General features: G+C 43.9%; 1 protein-coding gene across 1 annotated transcript in view; it reads right to left on the bottom strand.

The window, feature by feature from the left end:
* Positions 1-7,852: 7,852 nt before the first annotated feature.
* Positions 7,853-14,363, bottom strand: part of LOC137361434 (NACHT, LRR and PYD domains-containing protein 3-like) — a 105,248-nt gene continuing 98,737 nt past the window's right edge. Inside the window, 2 exon segments of the mRNA XM_068026294.1 lie at positions 7,853-7,976; positions 8,149-8,316. Coding sequence (XP_067882395.1) covers positions 7,889-7,976; positions 8,149-8,316 — 256 coding nt within the window. The 3' untranslated portion in view covers positions 7,853-7,888.

Below are 14,363 nucleotides of genomic sequence, written 5' to 3'. Positions count from 1 at the left end.
TTGTTGAGACAATAGTAGACAGGCCAGTGAGATGACCAGGTATAGAGGGAAGAAAAAGGAACAGCAGGAGGTCATTTAGCCCCTTGAGCCTGTTCTGGAATTCAATGAGGTTGTAGAGGCATTTATGACACAGAAGGAGGCCATTCATCCAGCGAGTCCATGCCAGCTCTCCGCAGAGGGATCCAGTCAGTCTCACTTCCTGGCTCGATCCCTGTAGCCCTGGAAGTCTATCTAATTTAATTTTGAAATTATCTGCTTCCACCATCTTTGTGGGCAGCAGGTTCCAGGTCATTGTGTGAAAATGTTCTTCCTCACATTCCCTCAACATCTCTTGCCCCAAACCTTCAATCTGTGTCCCCTAGTCATTGTATCATCAGTTAATTGGAACAGCTTTTCCTTGTCTAACCTATCTAAGCCTGTCATAAGTACACCTCTATCAAATCTCCCCTCAAACTCCAAGGAGAACAGCCCCAGCTTTCCCAACCTAACCTTGTAACTCAAATCCCTGGAACCTTCTGGTAAATGGCTGATTTACAACCTAGCTCCATATGCCCGCCTTTGCTCATATCCCTTAATACCTTTGGATAACAAAAACATCTCAGTCTCAGTTTTAAAATGGACAACTGATTTGTCCATTTATCATCAATTGCTGTTTGTGGAATGAAGTTCCAAACTTCTACCACCCTTTGTGTGTAGCAGTGTTCCTTAATTGTAGTCTTGAAAGGTCCGTCTCTAACTTTTAGACTAAGCTCCCTAATCCGAGACTCCCAAACAGCAGAAAAAGTTTTTATCAATCCTATGAGTTCCCCTTTATCTCTTGAAATCTTTGATCAAATCACCCCTTAACCTGCAAAATCCCAGGAAATGCAACCAGTTTGTGTAATCTCTCCTTGCAATTTAAACTTGGACCCAAGGTATAATTCTGGTAAATCTACCCTCCGCTCCCTTCAAGACAAATTTTTCCTTCCTAAGGTGTGGTGCCAGGAACTGCTCACAGTTCTCCAGGTGTCGTCTAATCAGGGCTTTGTATAGCTGAAGCATGATTTCAATCTCACTGTATTCTAGTCCTCACAATATAAAAGGTTAGCATTTGATTAGCTCTTTTCATTCTTTTCTGTACCTGTTTATGATATTTTAACGATCTTTGTCCATAGATCCCAAGTCTCTTTTGGCTTCAACCGTTTCTAGCTATTCTCAATTTATAAAGTATATGTTCTATCTTCTTTAGTCTAAAGTTGGTGACACCGAACACTCCCCTATATTAAAATCCACTTTCCAGAGTTTGTCCATATACTTAATCTATTAATAACTGTTGGTAATTTTATAATACTAACAATGCTGATTACAATGCCACCTATCTTTGTGCCATCAACAACATTGGCTGTCGTCGGAATTTGGGGTAACAGTCAATTCACCCTTTAATCCCTCCCTAAATGACACAAACCTTATTGGTGACAGTGGTTATATTTTATTCAGGATAAGTAAGACTTGCTACATGCTAATGTCTGAGCAGCAGTATCAAACCACAACAGCATTACCATTATGCCCTGTGTAGAAGCACAATGAGGCAGTGTTAATTAGTAATCTCATAGTAAAAGAACTGCTGGGGAAAAAGTGCTCACAATAAAGTCGAATTCCATATTAAATTCCATATTCCCCCTAACAGATCCCTCTCCCTCCCGACAACCCCACTTCAATCACTGCGTTCAATTTCCCTCTCCTGACCACTCCCCGTTCTCTCCTGGCTTCGCTGTTGGCTCCACTTGGCCGATCTTTCCCCGTCGCGCTGTCCGAAGAGGCGACCGGGAAGGAACCACCGAAGTGGCAATACTGAGAGTGAACGGCCGCGGGGTGAAGGAGCGACGCAGCAGCGAGTGACCAAGAGAGGGGAAGCAGCAAGGCCTGAAGTGAGTGGCTGAGGGAAAGCAGCGGTGAGGCGGGGGGGAGCAGACGGGCATAGCAGGGACCGGCGAAGAGAAGCGTGATGGCAGGAGGGAGTGGGGTAATGTTGGGAGTAAGATGGAAGTGGTAATCGCAGCCATTGAGGGGGTTTGTGTTTAATTTATTTTTGTGACAAATTGAGCAGCGCCATTTTTTGTACTGGCAGCTGCCTGAGATGGCAGTGACGAGACTGCATTTGCGCATGTGTCAGTACTGCACCTCCTAGTGGTTGCGTTGTCGGCAAACGCAGCCTCAGAATAAAACACAGGTTTATTAATGTGTCAAAGAATCGGATTAAGCCAAGGGCCAAAAAGTTGATAAAAAGGAAATAAATAGAATGACAGTGAACTACCCAGGAATATAAAAACAGATTGTAAGAGCTTTTACAAGTGGAGAAAAAGGAGGAAAGTAGCTGAAGTAAACATTGATCCCTAAGAGGCAGGAACAGGAGAAATTACCCTGGGGAATGAACAAATGGCAGAGACATTGAACAAATATTTTGTGTCTGTCTTCAGAGTAGAAGACACAAGTTACAAGTTAAAACCCATCTGGTTCACTAATGTCCTTTAGGGAAGGAAATCTTCCGTCCTTACCTGGTCTGGCCGACATGTGACTCCAGACCCACAGCAATGTGGTTAACTCTTACATGCCCTCTGAAATGACCGAACAAGCCACTCAGTTGTAACTAACCGCTACAAAGTCTATAAAAAGGAATGAAATTGGACAGACCACCCGGCATTGACCCAGGCACCGGAAACGACAACGGCAAACCCAGCCCTGTCGACCCTACCAAGTCCTCCTTACTAACATCTGGGGGCTTGTGCCAAAGTTGGGAGAGCTGTCCCACAGACTAGTCAAGCAACAGCCTGACATAGTCATACTCACGGAATCAATCCTAACAGACAAGGTCCCAGACACTGCCATAACCATCCCCGGGGACATCCTGTCCCACCCACAGGACAGACCCGGCAGTGGTGGTGGCACAGTGGTATACAGTAGGGAGGGAGTTGCCCTGGGAGTCCTCAACATCGACTCCGGACCTCATGAAGTGTCATGGCATCAAGTCAAATATGGGCAAGGTAACCTCCTACTGATTACCGCCTACCGTCCTCCTTCAGCTGATGTCTCAGTACTCCACCATGTTGAACAGCACTTGGAGGAAGCACTGAGGGTGGCAAGGGCACAAAATGTACTCTGGGTGGGGGACTTCAACGTCCATCACCATGAGTGGCTCGGTAGCACCACTACTGACCGAGCTGGCCGAGTCCTAAAGGACATGGCTGCTGGACTGGGTCTGCGGCAGGTGATGGGGGAACCGACACGAGGGAACAACATACTCGAACTCATCCTCACCAGTCTACCTGCCGCAGATGCATCGGTCCATGACAGTATTGGTAGGAGTGACCACCACACAGTCCTCATGGAGACAAAGTCCTGCCTTCACATCAAGGATACCGTCCATCGTGTTGTGTGGCACTATCACCGTGTTGAATGGGATAGATTTCGAACAGATCTAGCAATGCAAAACTGGGCATCCATGAGGCGCTGTGGGCCATCAGCAGCAGCAGAATTGTACTCAACCACAATCTGTAACCTCATGGCCTGGCATATCCCCCACTCTACCATTACCATCAAGCCAGGAGACCAACCCTGGTTCAATGAAGAGTGCAGGAGAGCATGCCAGGAGCAGCACCAGGCATACCTCAAAATGAGGTGTCAACCTGGTGAAGCTACAACCCAGGACTACTTGCCTGCCAAACTGCGTAAGCAGCATGCGATAACAGAGCTACGCGATCCCATAACCAACGGATCAGATCTAAGCTCTGCAGTCCTGCCACATCCAGCCGTGAATTGTGGTGGACAATTAAACAACTAACTGGAGGAGGTGGCTCCACAAATATCCCCATCCTCAATGATGGGGGAGCCCAGCACATCAGTGCGAAAGATTACGCTGAAGCATTTGCAACAATCTTCAGCCAGAAGTGCTGAGTTGATGATCCATCTCGGCCTCCTCCTGAAGTCCCCAGCATCACAGATGCCAAACTTCAGCCAATTCGATTCACTCCACGTGATATCAAAAACGACTGAAGGCACTGGATACTGCAAAAGCTTTGGGGCCTGTCAACATTCCGGCAATAGTACTGAAGACCTGTGCTCCAGAACTTGCCACGCCCCTAGCCAAGCTGTTCCAGTACAGCTACAACACTAGCTTCTACCCTGCAATGTGGAAAATTGCCCAGGTATGTCCGGTACACAAATTGCAGGACAAATCCAACCCGGCCAACTACCGCCCCATTAGCCTCCTCGCAATCATCAGTAAAGTGATGGAAGGTGTCATCAACAGTGCCATCAAGCGGCAATTGCTTAGCAACAACCTGCTCAGTGATGCTCAGTTTGGGTTCCGCCAGGGCCACTCAGCTCCTGACCTCATTACAGCCTTGGTTCAAACATGGACAAAAGAGCTGAGTTCAAGAGGTGAGGTGAGAGTGACTGCCCTTGACATCAAGGCAGCATTTGACCGAGCATGGCATCAAGGAGCCCTAGCAAAACTGAGGTCAATGGGAATCAGGGGGAAAACCCTCCGCTGGCTGGAGTCATACCTAGAGCAAAGGAAGATGGTTGTGGTTGTTGGAGGTCAATCATCTGAGCTCCAGGACATCGCTGCAGGAGTACCTCAGGGTAGTGTCCTAGGCCCAACCATCTTCAGCTGCTTCATCAATGACCTTCCTTCATTCAAGGTCAGAAGTGGGGATGTTCGCTGATGATTGCACAACATTCAGCACCATTCACGACTCCTCAGATACTGAAGCAGTCTGTGTAGAAATGCAGCAAGACCTGGACAATATCCAGGCTTGGGCTGATAAGTGGCAAGTAACATTCGCGCCACACAAGTGACAGGCAATGACCATCTCCAACAAGAGAGAATCTAACCATCTCCCCTTGACATTCAACGGCATTACCATTGCTGAATCCCCCACTATCAACAGCCTAGGGGCTACCATTGACCGAAAACTGAACTGGAGTAGCCATATAAATACCGTGGCTACAAGAGCAGGTCAGAGGCTAGGAATCCTGAGGTGAGTAACTCACCTCCTGACTCCCCAAAGCCTGTCCACAATCTACAAGGCACAAGTCAGGAGTGTGATGGAATACTCTCCACATGCCTGGATGGGTGCAGCTCCAACAACACTCAAGAAGCTCAACACCATCCAGGACAAAGCAGCCCGCTTGATTGGCACCCCATCTACAAACATTCACTCCCTCCACCACCGACGCACAGTGGCAGCAGTGTGTACCATCTACAAGATGCACTGCAGCAATGCACCAAGGCTCCTTCGACAGCACCTTCCAAACCCGCGACCTCTACCAACTAGAAGGACAAGGGCAGCAAATACATGGGAACACCACCACCTGCAAGTTCCCCTCCTAGTCACACACCATCCTGACTTGGAACTATATCGCCGTTCCTTCACTGTCGCTGGGTCAAAGTCCTGGAACTGCCTTCCTAACAGCACTGTGGGTGTACCTACCTCACATGGACTGCAGCGGTTCAAGATGGCAGCTCACCACCACCTTCTCATGGGCAATTAGGGATGGGCAATAAATGCTGTCCTGGCCAGCGACGCCCACATCACATGAATGAATCAAAAAAACATACCAGACATAGAGTATAACCAAGCAGCTAAGGGAATATCAGCACAGAAGTGGTACTGGAGGAATAGAAGGGACTAAAATGTGACAAATCCCCAGGACGTGATGGTTTAAATCCTAGGGTTCTAAAACAGAAAGCTCTAGAGATAGTGGATACAGTGGCTATGATCTTCCAAAATTCCTTCGATGTGCCGATGACACCAAGCTTGGATGTTTAGCAAACAGTGAGGATGATATGAACTGCCTGCAATAGGACATAGATAGGCTGGCAGAATGGACAGAGAGCTGGAAGATGGAATTTAATATTGGCAAGTGTGAGGTGATGCATTTTGGCAGAATGAATAGGGAGAGGTAATATATACTTAATGACACAGTTCTAAAGCGTGTGCAGGGACAGTGGGACGTGAGAGTGCATGTGCATAGATATTTGAAGGTGGCAGGACATACTGACAGCGTGGTTATTAAACCATCTGGGATCTTGGGATTCATAAATGGATGCATTGAGTACAAAAGCAGAGAAGTTATGGTGAACCTTTATAAAGCTGGTTAGGCCCCAACTAGAGAACTGTGTCCATTTCTGGTCATCACACTTTAGGCAGGACACGAGGGTCCGTGAGAGGGTGCAGAGGAGATTTACTGGAATGGTTCCAGTGATGGAGAATACAGTTACAAGGTTAAATGGGAAACGCTTGATTAGTTCCGCTTAGAACAAAGGAGATAGAAGGGAGATTTAATAGAAGCGTATAAGATTATCACAGTCTTAGATAAGTTAAATATGGAATAGGTGTTCCCATCAACAAATGTTACAAGGACTTGGAGACATAGGTGAGGATTCAGATTTCCACTTTTCTTATTGGGGAAGAGCTTCCTGACATCACCCTGATCAGCCTAGATCTGATTGTAACTTTATAACCCTGGTCAATAGTAAACTTCAACAGAGATGCAGTAGAGTGTGAAAACAGGTGACCTGCTGTGTGAGAAGTAAAAGATAAACACCTTAGCAGAATCTCAGAGGCTCAGATATAGGTAGTGCCGAGGCAAATTAGCTGGATGTTAAGGCCACATCATTTCTACTTGCTTTTACCAGGCGTTCACATTCAAGCTGATAGGAGTCCGAGTGTGGGAAGTCAGAGATTTTGAGATTCTGACCTGGTTCGGGTGGACAGATCGTTTCCTAATTGGACAATTCAAACAATAGTGAGGTCACGATTGAATGAACTCAGTCTCCAGAGGCTTTTCTATGTCCAGAAAATATAAGAAGGGATTCCATGGTCAAAACTCTCTGAAACTATTCTCAAATTTGAAGTTGGTAAGAAGTCCTGAGATGTACTTGTTAAGATAATGTATCATTTAATTCAACATCACACAATAACAATTCTCATCAGTACTGTTACATCATCCAGGAGGCAGTGATACAGAGGTGAAGTTTAATAAAACATTTCCAAGTGGAAGTCATTATACAAATCCAGGTGAGTACAGGTAACAAGTCCGTTCATCGACCCCTCAGTTTCCTCAGGATGTTTCACAGGGTCATTGCACCTTTTCACAATCTCATGGTTTACAGTCTCAGGTGATTCCGTTTGAAAATTCAGTCCACAGTAAGTACACAATGTTTAATTTCCATGGTAACACCAGTACCTGCTTCCATGTTGGTGCCACAAACATGTTAAGTTCAGGATCCTTAAACACTACAAATGCTCACGATCACCCAGACAGAACAGTGGGATTCCCGACTGGCACTTTCCCCATTTCTCCTCTCGCAGTGCTGACCCATCCTGGGTGCACCAGTTTCAGGAACTTCCCCAATCGGATACTCCCTCTGGGTGACCCCATACACTGGGTATTGGTATCTATTGGAAAGTGGGATCTATCCAAGTTGAACAGAGCGTGTCTCCATCCTGAATACACACAGGTTCACTTCCCAGTAGGGTCACTGGGTACTGATACTGAGCGTGAACCCTGGATAATGTAGTTCCCAAACCCAGGGATATGGAGTGTCCCACTGCAGACCAGACTGAGCCCCACCCTGGGCCCTTCCTCTCTGTACATTTCCCCAGTGCCCCATTGGGGAACATTCAGTCCCGGATATCCTGCAGAAGCAGCTCTGTGGGGCTGAGCGGCTGAGTCACGTGACCCTGTTGCTGGGCCTCTGATGTCACAATGTCAGCTCGAACTGGACACAGTGAAACAGCCAATAGGATTTAAACCTGGAGTGAGGCCAATTAAAGGGGAAGGACAGCAAATTGGCCAAAAATGTTCATATAGATAGACCAGTAATGTTAACAAATTGAAATGTTCACACAACCACATTCAGTCCGGGTCTTGTACCCTGCAGCGACTTCAGATGATTCTCTCCATTTGAACTGAACTGATTCCGCCACAACCTGAAACAGATTAAAGATTAAACAGGAAATAAATAGATTGAACAATAGTGTAAATAACAGGGAGACTGGGATTAATATTTCAATAATAATTACAGACAGATATTACTGATAAGAGTGACTGAATCCCATTTATATTTTATTTATTACATTAACCATTAACACAAACACTCACTCTATCCGCTCCAGACTCCTGCAGTTCAGTATGAGGTAATGGAAAGCGGGGATAGATCGGTCTGTGAAGAAATTTGAACCCAGGTTTAGCTCCATCAGTGATGTGTTTGTACTGAGAACAGAGGCGAGATCCTCGGTGCAAGAATCTGAGAGACGGACATGACATAGACTGGGGATCAGAGAGAGAAATAACAGGAATCAGTGTAAATCACCAGGGATCATTAATAACACAATTACTGATACTAATAATAATGTTCATAATCTCACACAGTCTGGTACTTACTGTTCTACTCTGTAAAGGCAGCTGGTGAAGTATAATACTGGAGCTAATCTTTACTCAGACTTACATATATTTACAGTTAAACATTACAAGCACACACCTCCTCACTCAACCACACACAGTTTCAACAAGTGTCTCTATGCATGTGCTCAATTGAAACCCTTGTTAATGACCACTGCTGACATAGTAAACACCATTAATATACAATTAACAGATTACCTTCTTTCTCTTTAAGTACAAATTAGAGTTAATATGCACAAACAACATTTCAACAAAAAAATCAAATCAAAAACCTCCATATTCTGTAGAAAGCATTACATTGTGAGAGGGCTCTCCTCGAGGACAACTAACAATTTGTTCATATAAACATTTCCTTTCGTAAAACAAGCAGACAGTTGATGACTTGCATCTACACATGTAATTTTAGAGATTTCCTTTCTCTCTGGCATTTCTTTCAAGCCAGCAAAGTCGATCTGTAACTTTTTCTCACGCTTTTTTGCAGCATGTGCATTATCCAACAATGAACAATTATCTACATAACATTCAATGAGTATGTGATCTTCAGTAAACCCCTTGTATAGAATCTCACTTACAATATTTGACAAATAGAATCCCATATCCACTGTCTCCACAAGGGCCAGTGTGTCAATCAGCTGAAGTACTTTTAACAACCCTTTTTATTTTCTGAGCTTCCCAAGCTGAAGGACAGTATCTCCCATTTTCACCCATCAGTAATATTATGAAACCAGCTGCACTAGAATACCCATCAGGAAGATTAGCATGTGAACCATCGCTAAAAATGACTAGTTTCATGTTCTTTGGGTGACCTCGGGATGGGAACTTAAACACACATTTCTCCAGATTTAATCAATTTAATTATAGAATGTTTTAAGGGTAAATAAAACATTCTTGACTTTAGGGTGTTTCATTGTAGCACTTCACTCCAACACATAAAAACTAGTCTCTGGTCTCGTCTGAGGGCCCAAACAGTTCAACTGACCAATCAAGCTTCACACTTGTTCTGTCTCTTCTTCAGATATAACATCATCTTTCTGTGATGTCCGAGTACGATTAACTGGGAGGGGAGTAACACCCACTAAATAGGATTGTTGATTCAAAATTATTTCAGACCTACTCTGCTTAATATCTAAACCAATATATTTAAAAGTTCCACAAGCCTGACTCCCTATTTTAAATTCTACTCGAATCTTAATAACACGTTTCTCAAATTCCGCAGTATCACCACATCAGAAATTAACATCTATCATAAAGATGTCTGAAAGTATCCTTTATGATGCTAATAAAACATTGTGGGATCTGTTTTGAGTTGAACATAACCTATTTTCAGCAAAACAGATCTCACTGTAAAATACCACACGCTGGAAGCATCATGCAGGCCATACATGCATTTGTTTAGTTTCCACAGTTTCCCTTCTGCATCTGCTGTCTCTTTGGGAAGTTTCAGAAACACACCTCTCTGAAATGTATCGCCCTGCAGAAATGAAGCTTTCATGACAATTGATCTACACTCCCATGAATATGTGACCAAAAGAGCTAAAACGATTTTCAAGATTACTTTTCCAGCTGTGGGAGAGCCCACTCCTACATCTGTATCATCCAGTCATTCTTCAAAACCCCGAGCAACCAGCCTGGCTTTGGCCTTATCAGTCCCATCTGCAAGGACCTTTTCAGTACAAATCCACCTATGTGACAAGGCTGCTTGTCCCTGATCTGGTATCAGAGTAAACTCCAACTGTCTCCAACTATCTAATTCCCTTTGTTTTACTTCTCTTAATAGTTTGTCCTCACGTTTATTGGCAGTCACTAAAACGTCACAATCATGAGGACTTCTGCTTCTAGTTCTGTTGAGAGACTGTTCTGTGTCTTTAATTTCATTGTGTCATCTGTTCAAGTTACAGCCTCTACTTGCACTTTTATATCTGTTGGGATGATTATTGTGAGATCTCTCTCTTACACTATCGAGACTCTTTCTCCAGTACCTGATTCTTTTCTGATACAAGAGTCACCTCCAGATCCACTATCAGAACGTGCACTGTGCTTTCATACCCTCCACTCTTTCATCCCATTCTACCAGTCCACAGACCTCACTTCTTGACCATCATCCTGTACATTAAACAATATTTAAATTTGCCAGTAGCTTTTCCTGCAAGTCCCACAATTGTCATATTCCTGCATTAACTTGACCCCTCTGGAATATGTGTCACCCAAGTTTCTGAGCAATTGGTCTTTGGATGTGATCGCTCTGTTCTGTGTGTCATGATCACTCACAGTATCACTAACCAGCCCTTGATCTACTGTTTTACTGATCCTCAGGACCCTCATCACAAAACACACAAACATTTGAGGTACAAGGTGCCTCGTTTACTTCTATCGACTGCTCAGAATCCAAGATATAATTAATCCTGATTAATCGTGAGGAATGAACCTGAACATTTTGTTATGTTTGATAAGGACTGTTTTACCATCATGGCCTATTACTTTACCCAGGCCTCTCCATTCCCGATGACCCTCTCTTTTATAATAGACCAAATCTGCTGAATTAAATTCTATCTCAAATGGTCTTATATGATGCCTCAGCGCTCTCTGAATTTTCTACAAGATCTCAGACCTGATGAAAGACCATTTTCACACATGTAAAATATTCAAATGTGCTGAACAAAATTGAACTAATTGTAGTACTTTCTGGAGCAGGAGGACTATCACACAGTTCAGGAGGTAATTTGGAATATTCCCCATAGACCAATTGACAGGGACTAAACCCTCCAACCACTGGAGTGAATTCTTTGTATGAACCATCAATGCTCGGCCGGTTGTCAACTTGCAGTCTGGTTGATCAGCTAAGATTTTATGCAGCATTTCATCAATCACCACATCATTCCTGTCACAGAGTCCATTACTGAAAAGACTTTCAGCTGCTGTATTCATGACCAGAATGTTCATGTTTTCAAATATGTCTCTGAACTCATCATTAGCAAATTCCCTCCACGATCAATTAGAAACTTTGCTCGTGCCCTAAGTCTGATCCCTATCCATTTCTCCATGATTTTATCTATAATCACCCTTTTGACCTTACTCTGTTTTATTGTAGAAACACTAAGTCTGGTGGCCAGGTCTATAAAATGTAGAATGAAAATATTTCTGTCTTTAATCCACACAATGGCCTCATTAAAGCCACATGCCAATGGAATGTTTACAATAGGACGTGGTGGGATCCTCCAATACTTTATACATATTTTACACTTGACTAATCTCTTCTATTAGCCTTATACACTCTTCAACTGTACCTGTATCTTTTAGCAGGGTTTTTAACCTCTGACAAGCAGGGTGAGCAAATTGTCTATATTACTTCACGCCAATTTGCTTTTCTACTCTCTGATTCTTATCAACTGATGCCATTAATACTTGTCTAACACTCTGAAAAGAAACAACAGGTTTTGTTGAGGGACCACGATAATGTCCTGATTGGGTAAACTGCAGATCCACTGACTTTCCAAAAGTAACTGCCTTATCACACTCCATGTCAAGTTTCATTTGTGCCTCTTTGATAGAAGGTTTACTCAACCACATAGATATCTCACTAGAGACATCAGTACTGATAACATGGCTTACTCCAGCTATTTTATACGGAATTATGACTCTCTTTAGTGACCTCAATGCTTGTCATCACTAAACATATAACAAGAAGTATTTTCTATACTCCTCAACGCTGCATTAATCCTCACTACTTAGTGAATCTAGCTAACATTTTAACCAATCTGTTCTACACACTGTTGATTGCAAGCACTGCTAGCATGACACAGTTAAACAAGTCAGTGAATATTTCTTCTTTGGCCTACTTGTCTCGGGAGACAATAGGTAAGTGCCTGGAGGTGGTCAGTGCTTTGTGAAGCAGCGCCTGGATTGGTTATAAAGGCCAATTCTAGAGCGATAGACACTTCCACAGGTGTTACAGATAAAATTGGTTGTCGGGGCTGTTACACAGTTGGCTCCCCTCTTGTGCTTCTGTCTCTGAGAATAATATAGTATAGGACTAAAACTCCTTGTGACCTGTACAATTTGTTCAGATTCATCAAAGTCTTCACCTTCTGCCTCAGTATCCTCTGTCCCATGTGTTATTTCGAGGAATCTACCTCTATGCTTGGTGCAGTTCATGGCATAATGGTACTTGGCGTCTCATCTGATGCACCTATTAACTGTTCCTTGTCCATTGCTGGGATTCAGTCACCTATTATTGCTGTTCCAATTCTGTCTTCGCTTTAACAGCCAGATCTGCTAAAGGTGCTTTCATCCTCATTCTGACTGTCCATAACCATTCCATTGTACTTACACCTGTATCCAGTATCTGTTCCATTTCAAAATCTGGCAATTATTGTGTCTTCTATTCTTTGTGTTACTGCCGAATGTCCCATTTGCTCCACCAAGGCCCCAGGAATCTTTTCAAGAGAGCAAACATCTGATCCAACAGGGAGTCTCTCTCTCCGAGAACTGAGGACCAGTTAGAACCAGGAGCATGTCCCTATGCTACACCTTGGGACAATCCAGCAATTTAAATGCTAGCACTGAAACAGGAATCTCTAAAGTGAATGTTGTCAATCGTTTATACAATCTGTTAAAGTGCATGATATATTCTTCCTTTGAATAAACATCTGTTTTCCAAAATGTATCAAACTCTGACCATGCCTCAAAGGCATTTAGTAGATCACCTTACTTGTACATTTCATCCAGGAACTCTAATAGAAGATCCAAACCATCATCAGTTTTTAACTGACGGGGAGGCAGCTCACAAAGCATTTTACTTCTTATTTTACTTCTGGTCCGAAGCAACGCCAAGGCCATACCTTGTTTCCTTTCTCATTGGGACACAACCCATGTCCACATCTCCACTTCATTCTTCCACTGGTCATTTTTTATACTTATTTGTTTTGTGGGATGTGGACGTCACTGGAAAGACCAGCATTTGTTGCCCATCCCTAATTGCCCTTGGGAAGGTGGTGGTGAGCTGCCTTCTTGAACCTCAGCAGTCTATCTGGTGTAGGTACATCCACAATGCTGTTAGAGAGGGAATTCCAGGATGTCGATCTAGCAGCTGTGAAGGAACGGTGATATATTTCCAAGTCAAGATGGTGTGTGGCCTGGAGGGGAACTTGCAGTTGGTGGTGTTCCCACATGTCTGCTGCTCTTGTCCTTCTAGGTGGAAGAGGAAGGTGATGTTGAAGGAGGCATGGTGAATTGCTGCAGTGCATCTTGTATCTGGTACACTCTGCTGCCACTGTCCATCCCTGGTGGAGGGAGTGAATGTTTAAGGTGATGAATGGGGTGTCGATCAAGTGGGCTGCATTTATCCTGGATGGTGTTGAGCTTCCTGAGTGTTGTTGGAGCTGCGCTGATCCAAGCAAGTAGAGAGTATTCTATCACACTCTTGACTTGTGCCTTGTAGATGGTGGACAGGCTTTGGGGATTCAGGGGGTGGACTACTCGCTGTAGAATTTCCAGCCTCTGACCTGCTCTTGTAGACACAGTATTTATACTGCTGCTCCAGTTCAGTTTCTGGTCAGTGGTAATCCCCAGGATGTTGATAGTGGGTAATGCCGCTGAATGTCAAGGGGAGATGGTTAGATTCTCTCTTGTTGGAGATGGGCATTGCCTGGCACTTGTTTAGCATTAATGTTACATAGCACTTATCAGCCCAAGCCTGGATGTTGTCCAGGTCTTGCCTCATGGGGACATGGACTACTTCAGTATCTGAGACATTGAGAATGGTAGATGTAGTATAATGTAGGGAAGTGCGAAGTTATTCACTTTGGTAGTTAGAATAGAAAAGCAGAGTGATGTTTCGAAGGTGTGAAATTAGCAAGTGTTGCTGTTCAGTGAGACTTAGGTGTGCTTGAATGCCGAAAGTTAGCACGCAGGTACAG

The sequence above is a fragment of the Heterodontus francisci genome, unplaced genomic scaffold, assembly GCF_036365525.1.
Source record: "Heterodontus francisci isolate sHetFra1 unplaced genomic scaffold, sHetFra1.hap1 HAP1_SCAFFOLD_106, whole genome shotgun sequence".
NCBI classification, from domain to species: Eukaryota; Metazoa; Chordata; class Chondrichthyes; order Heterodontiformes; family Heterodontidae; genus Heterodontus; species Heterodontus francisci.
The sequence above is the reverse complement of the archived record's forward strand: the minus strand, read 5'-3'. Positions and strand labels throughout refer to the sequence as shown.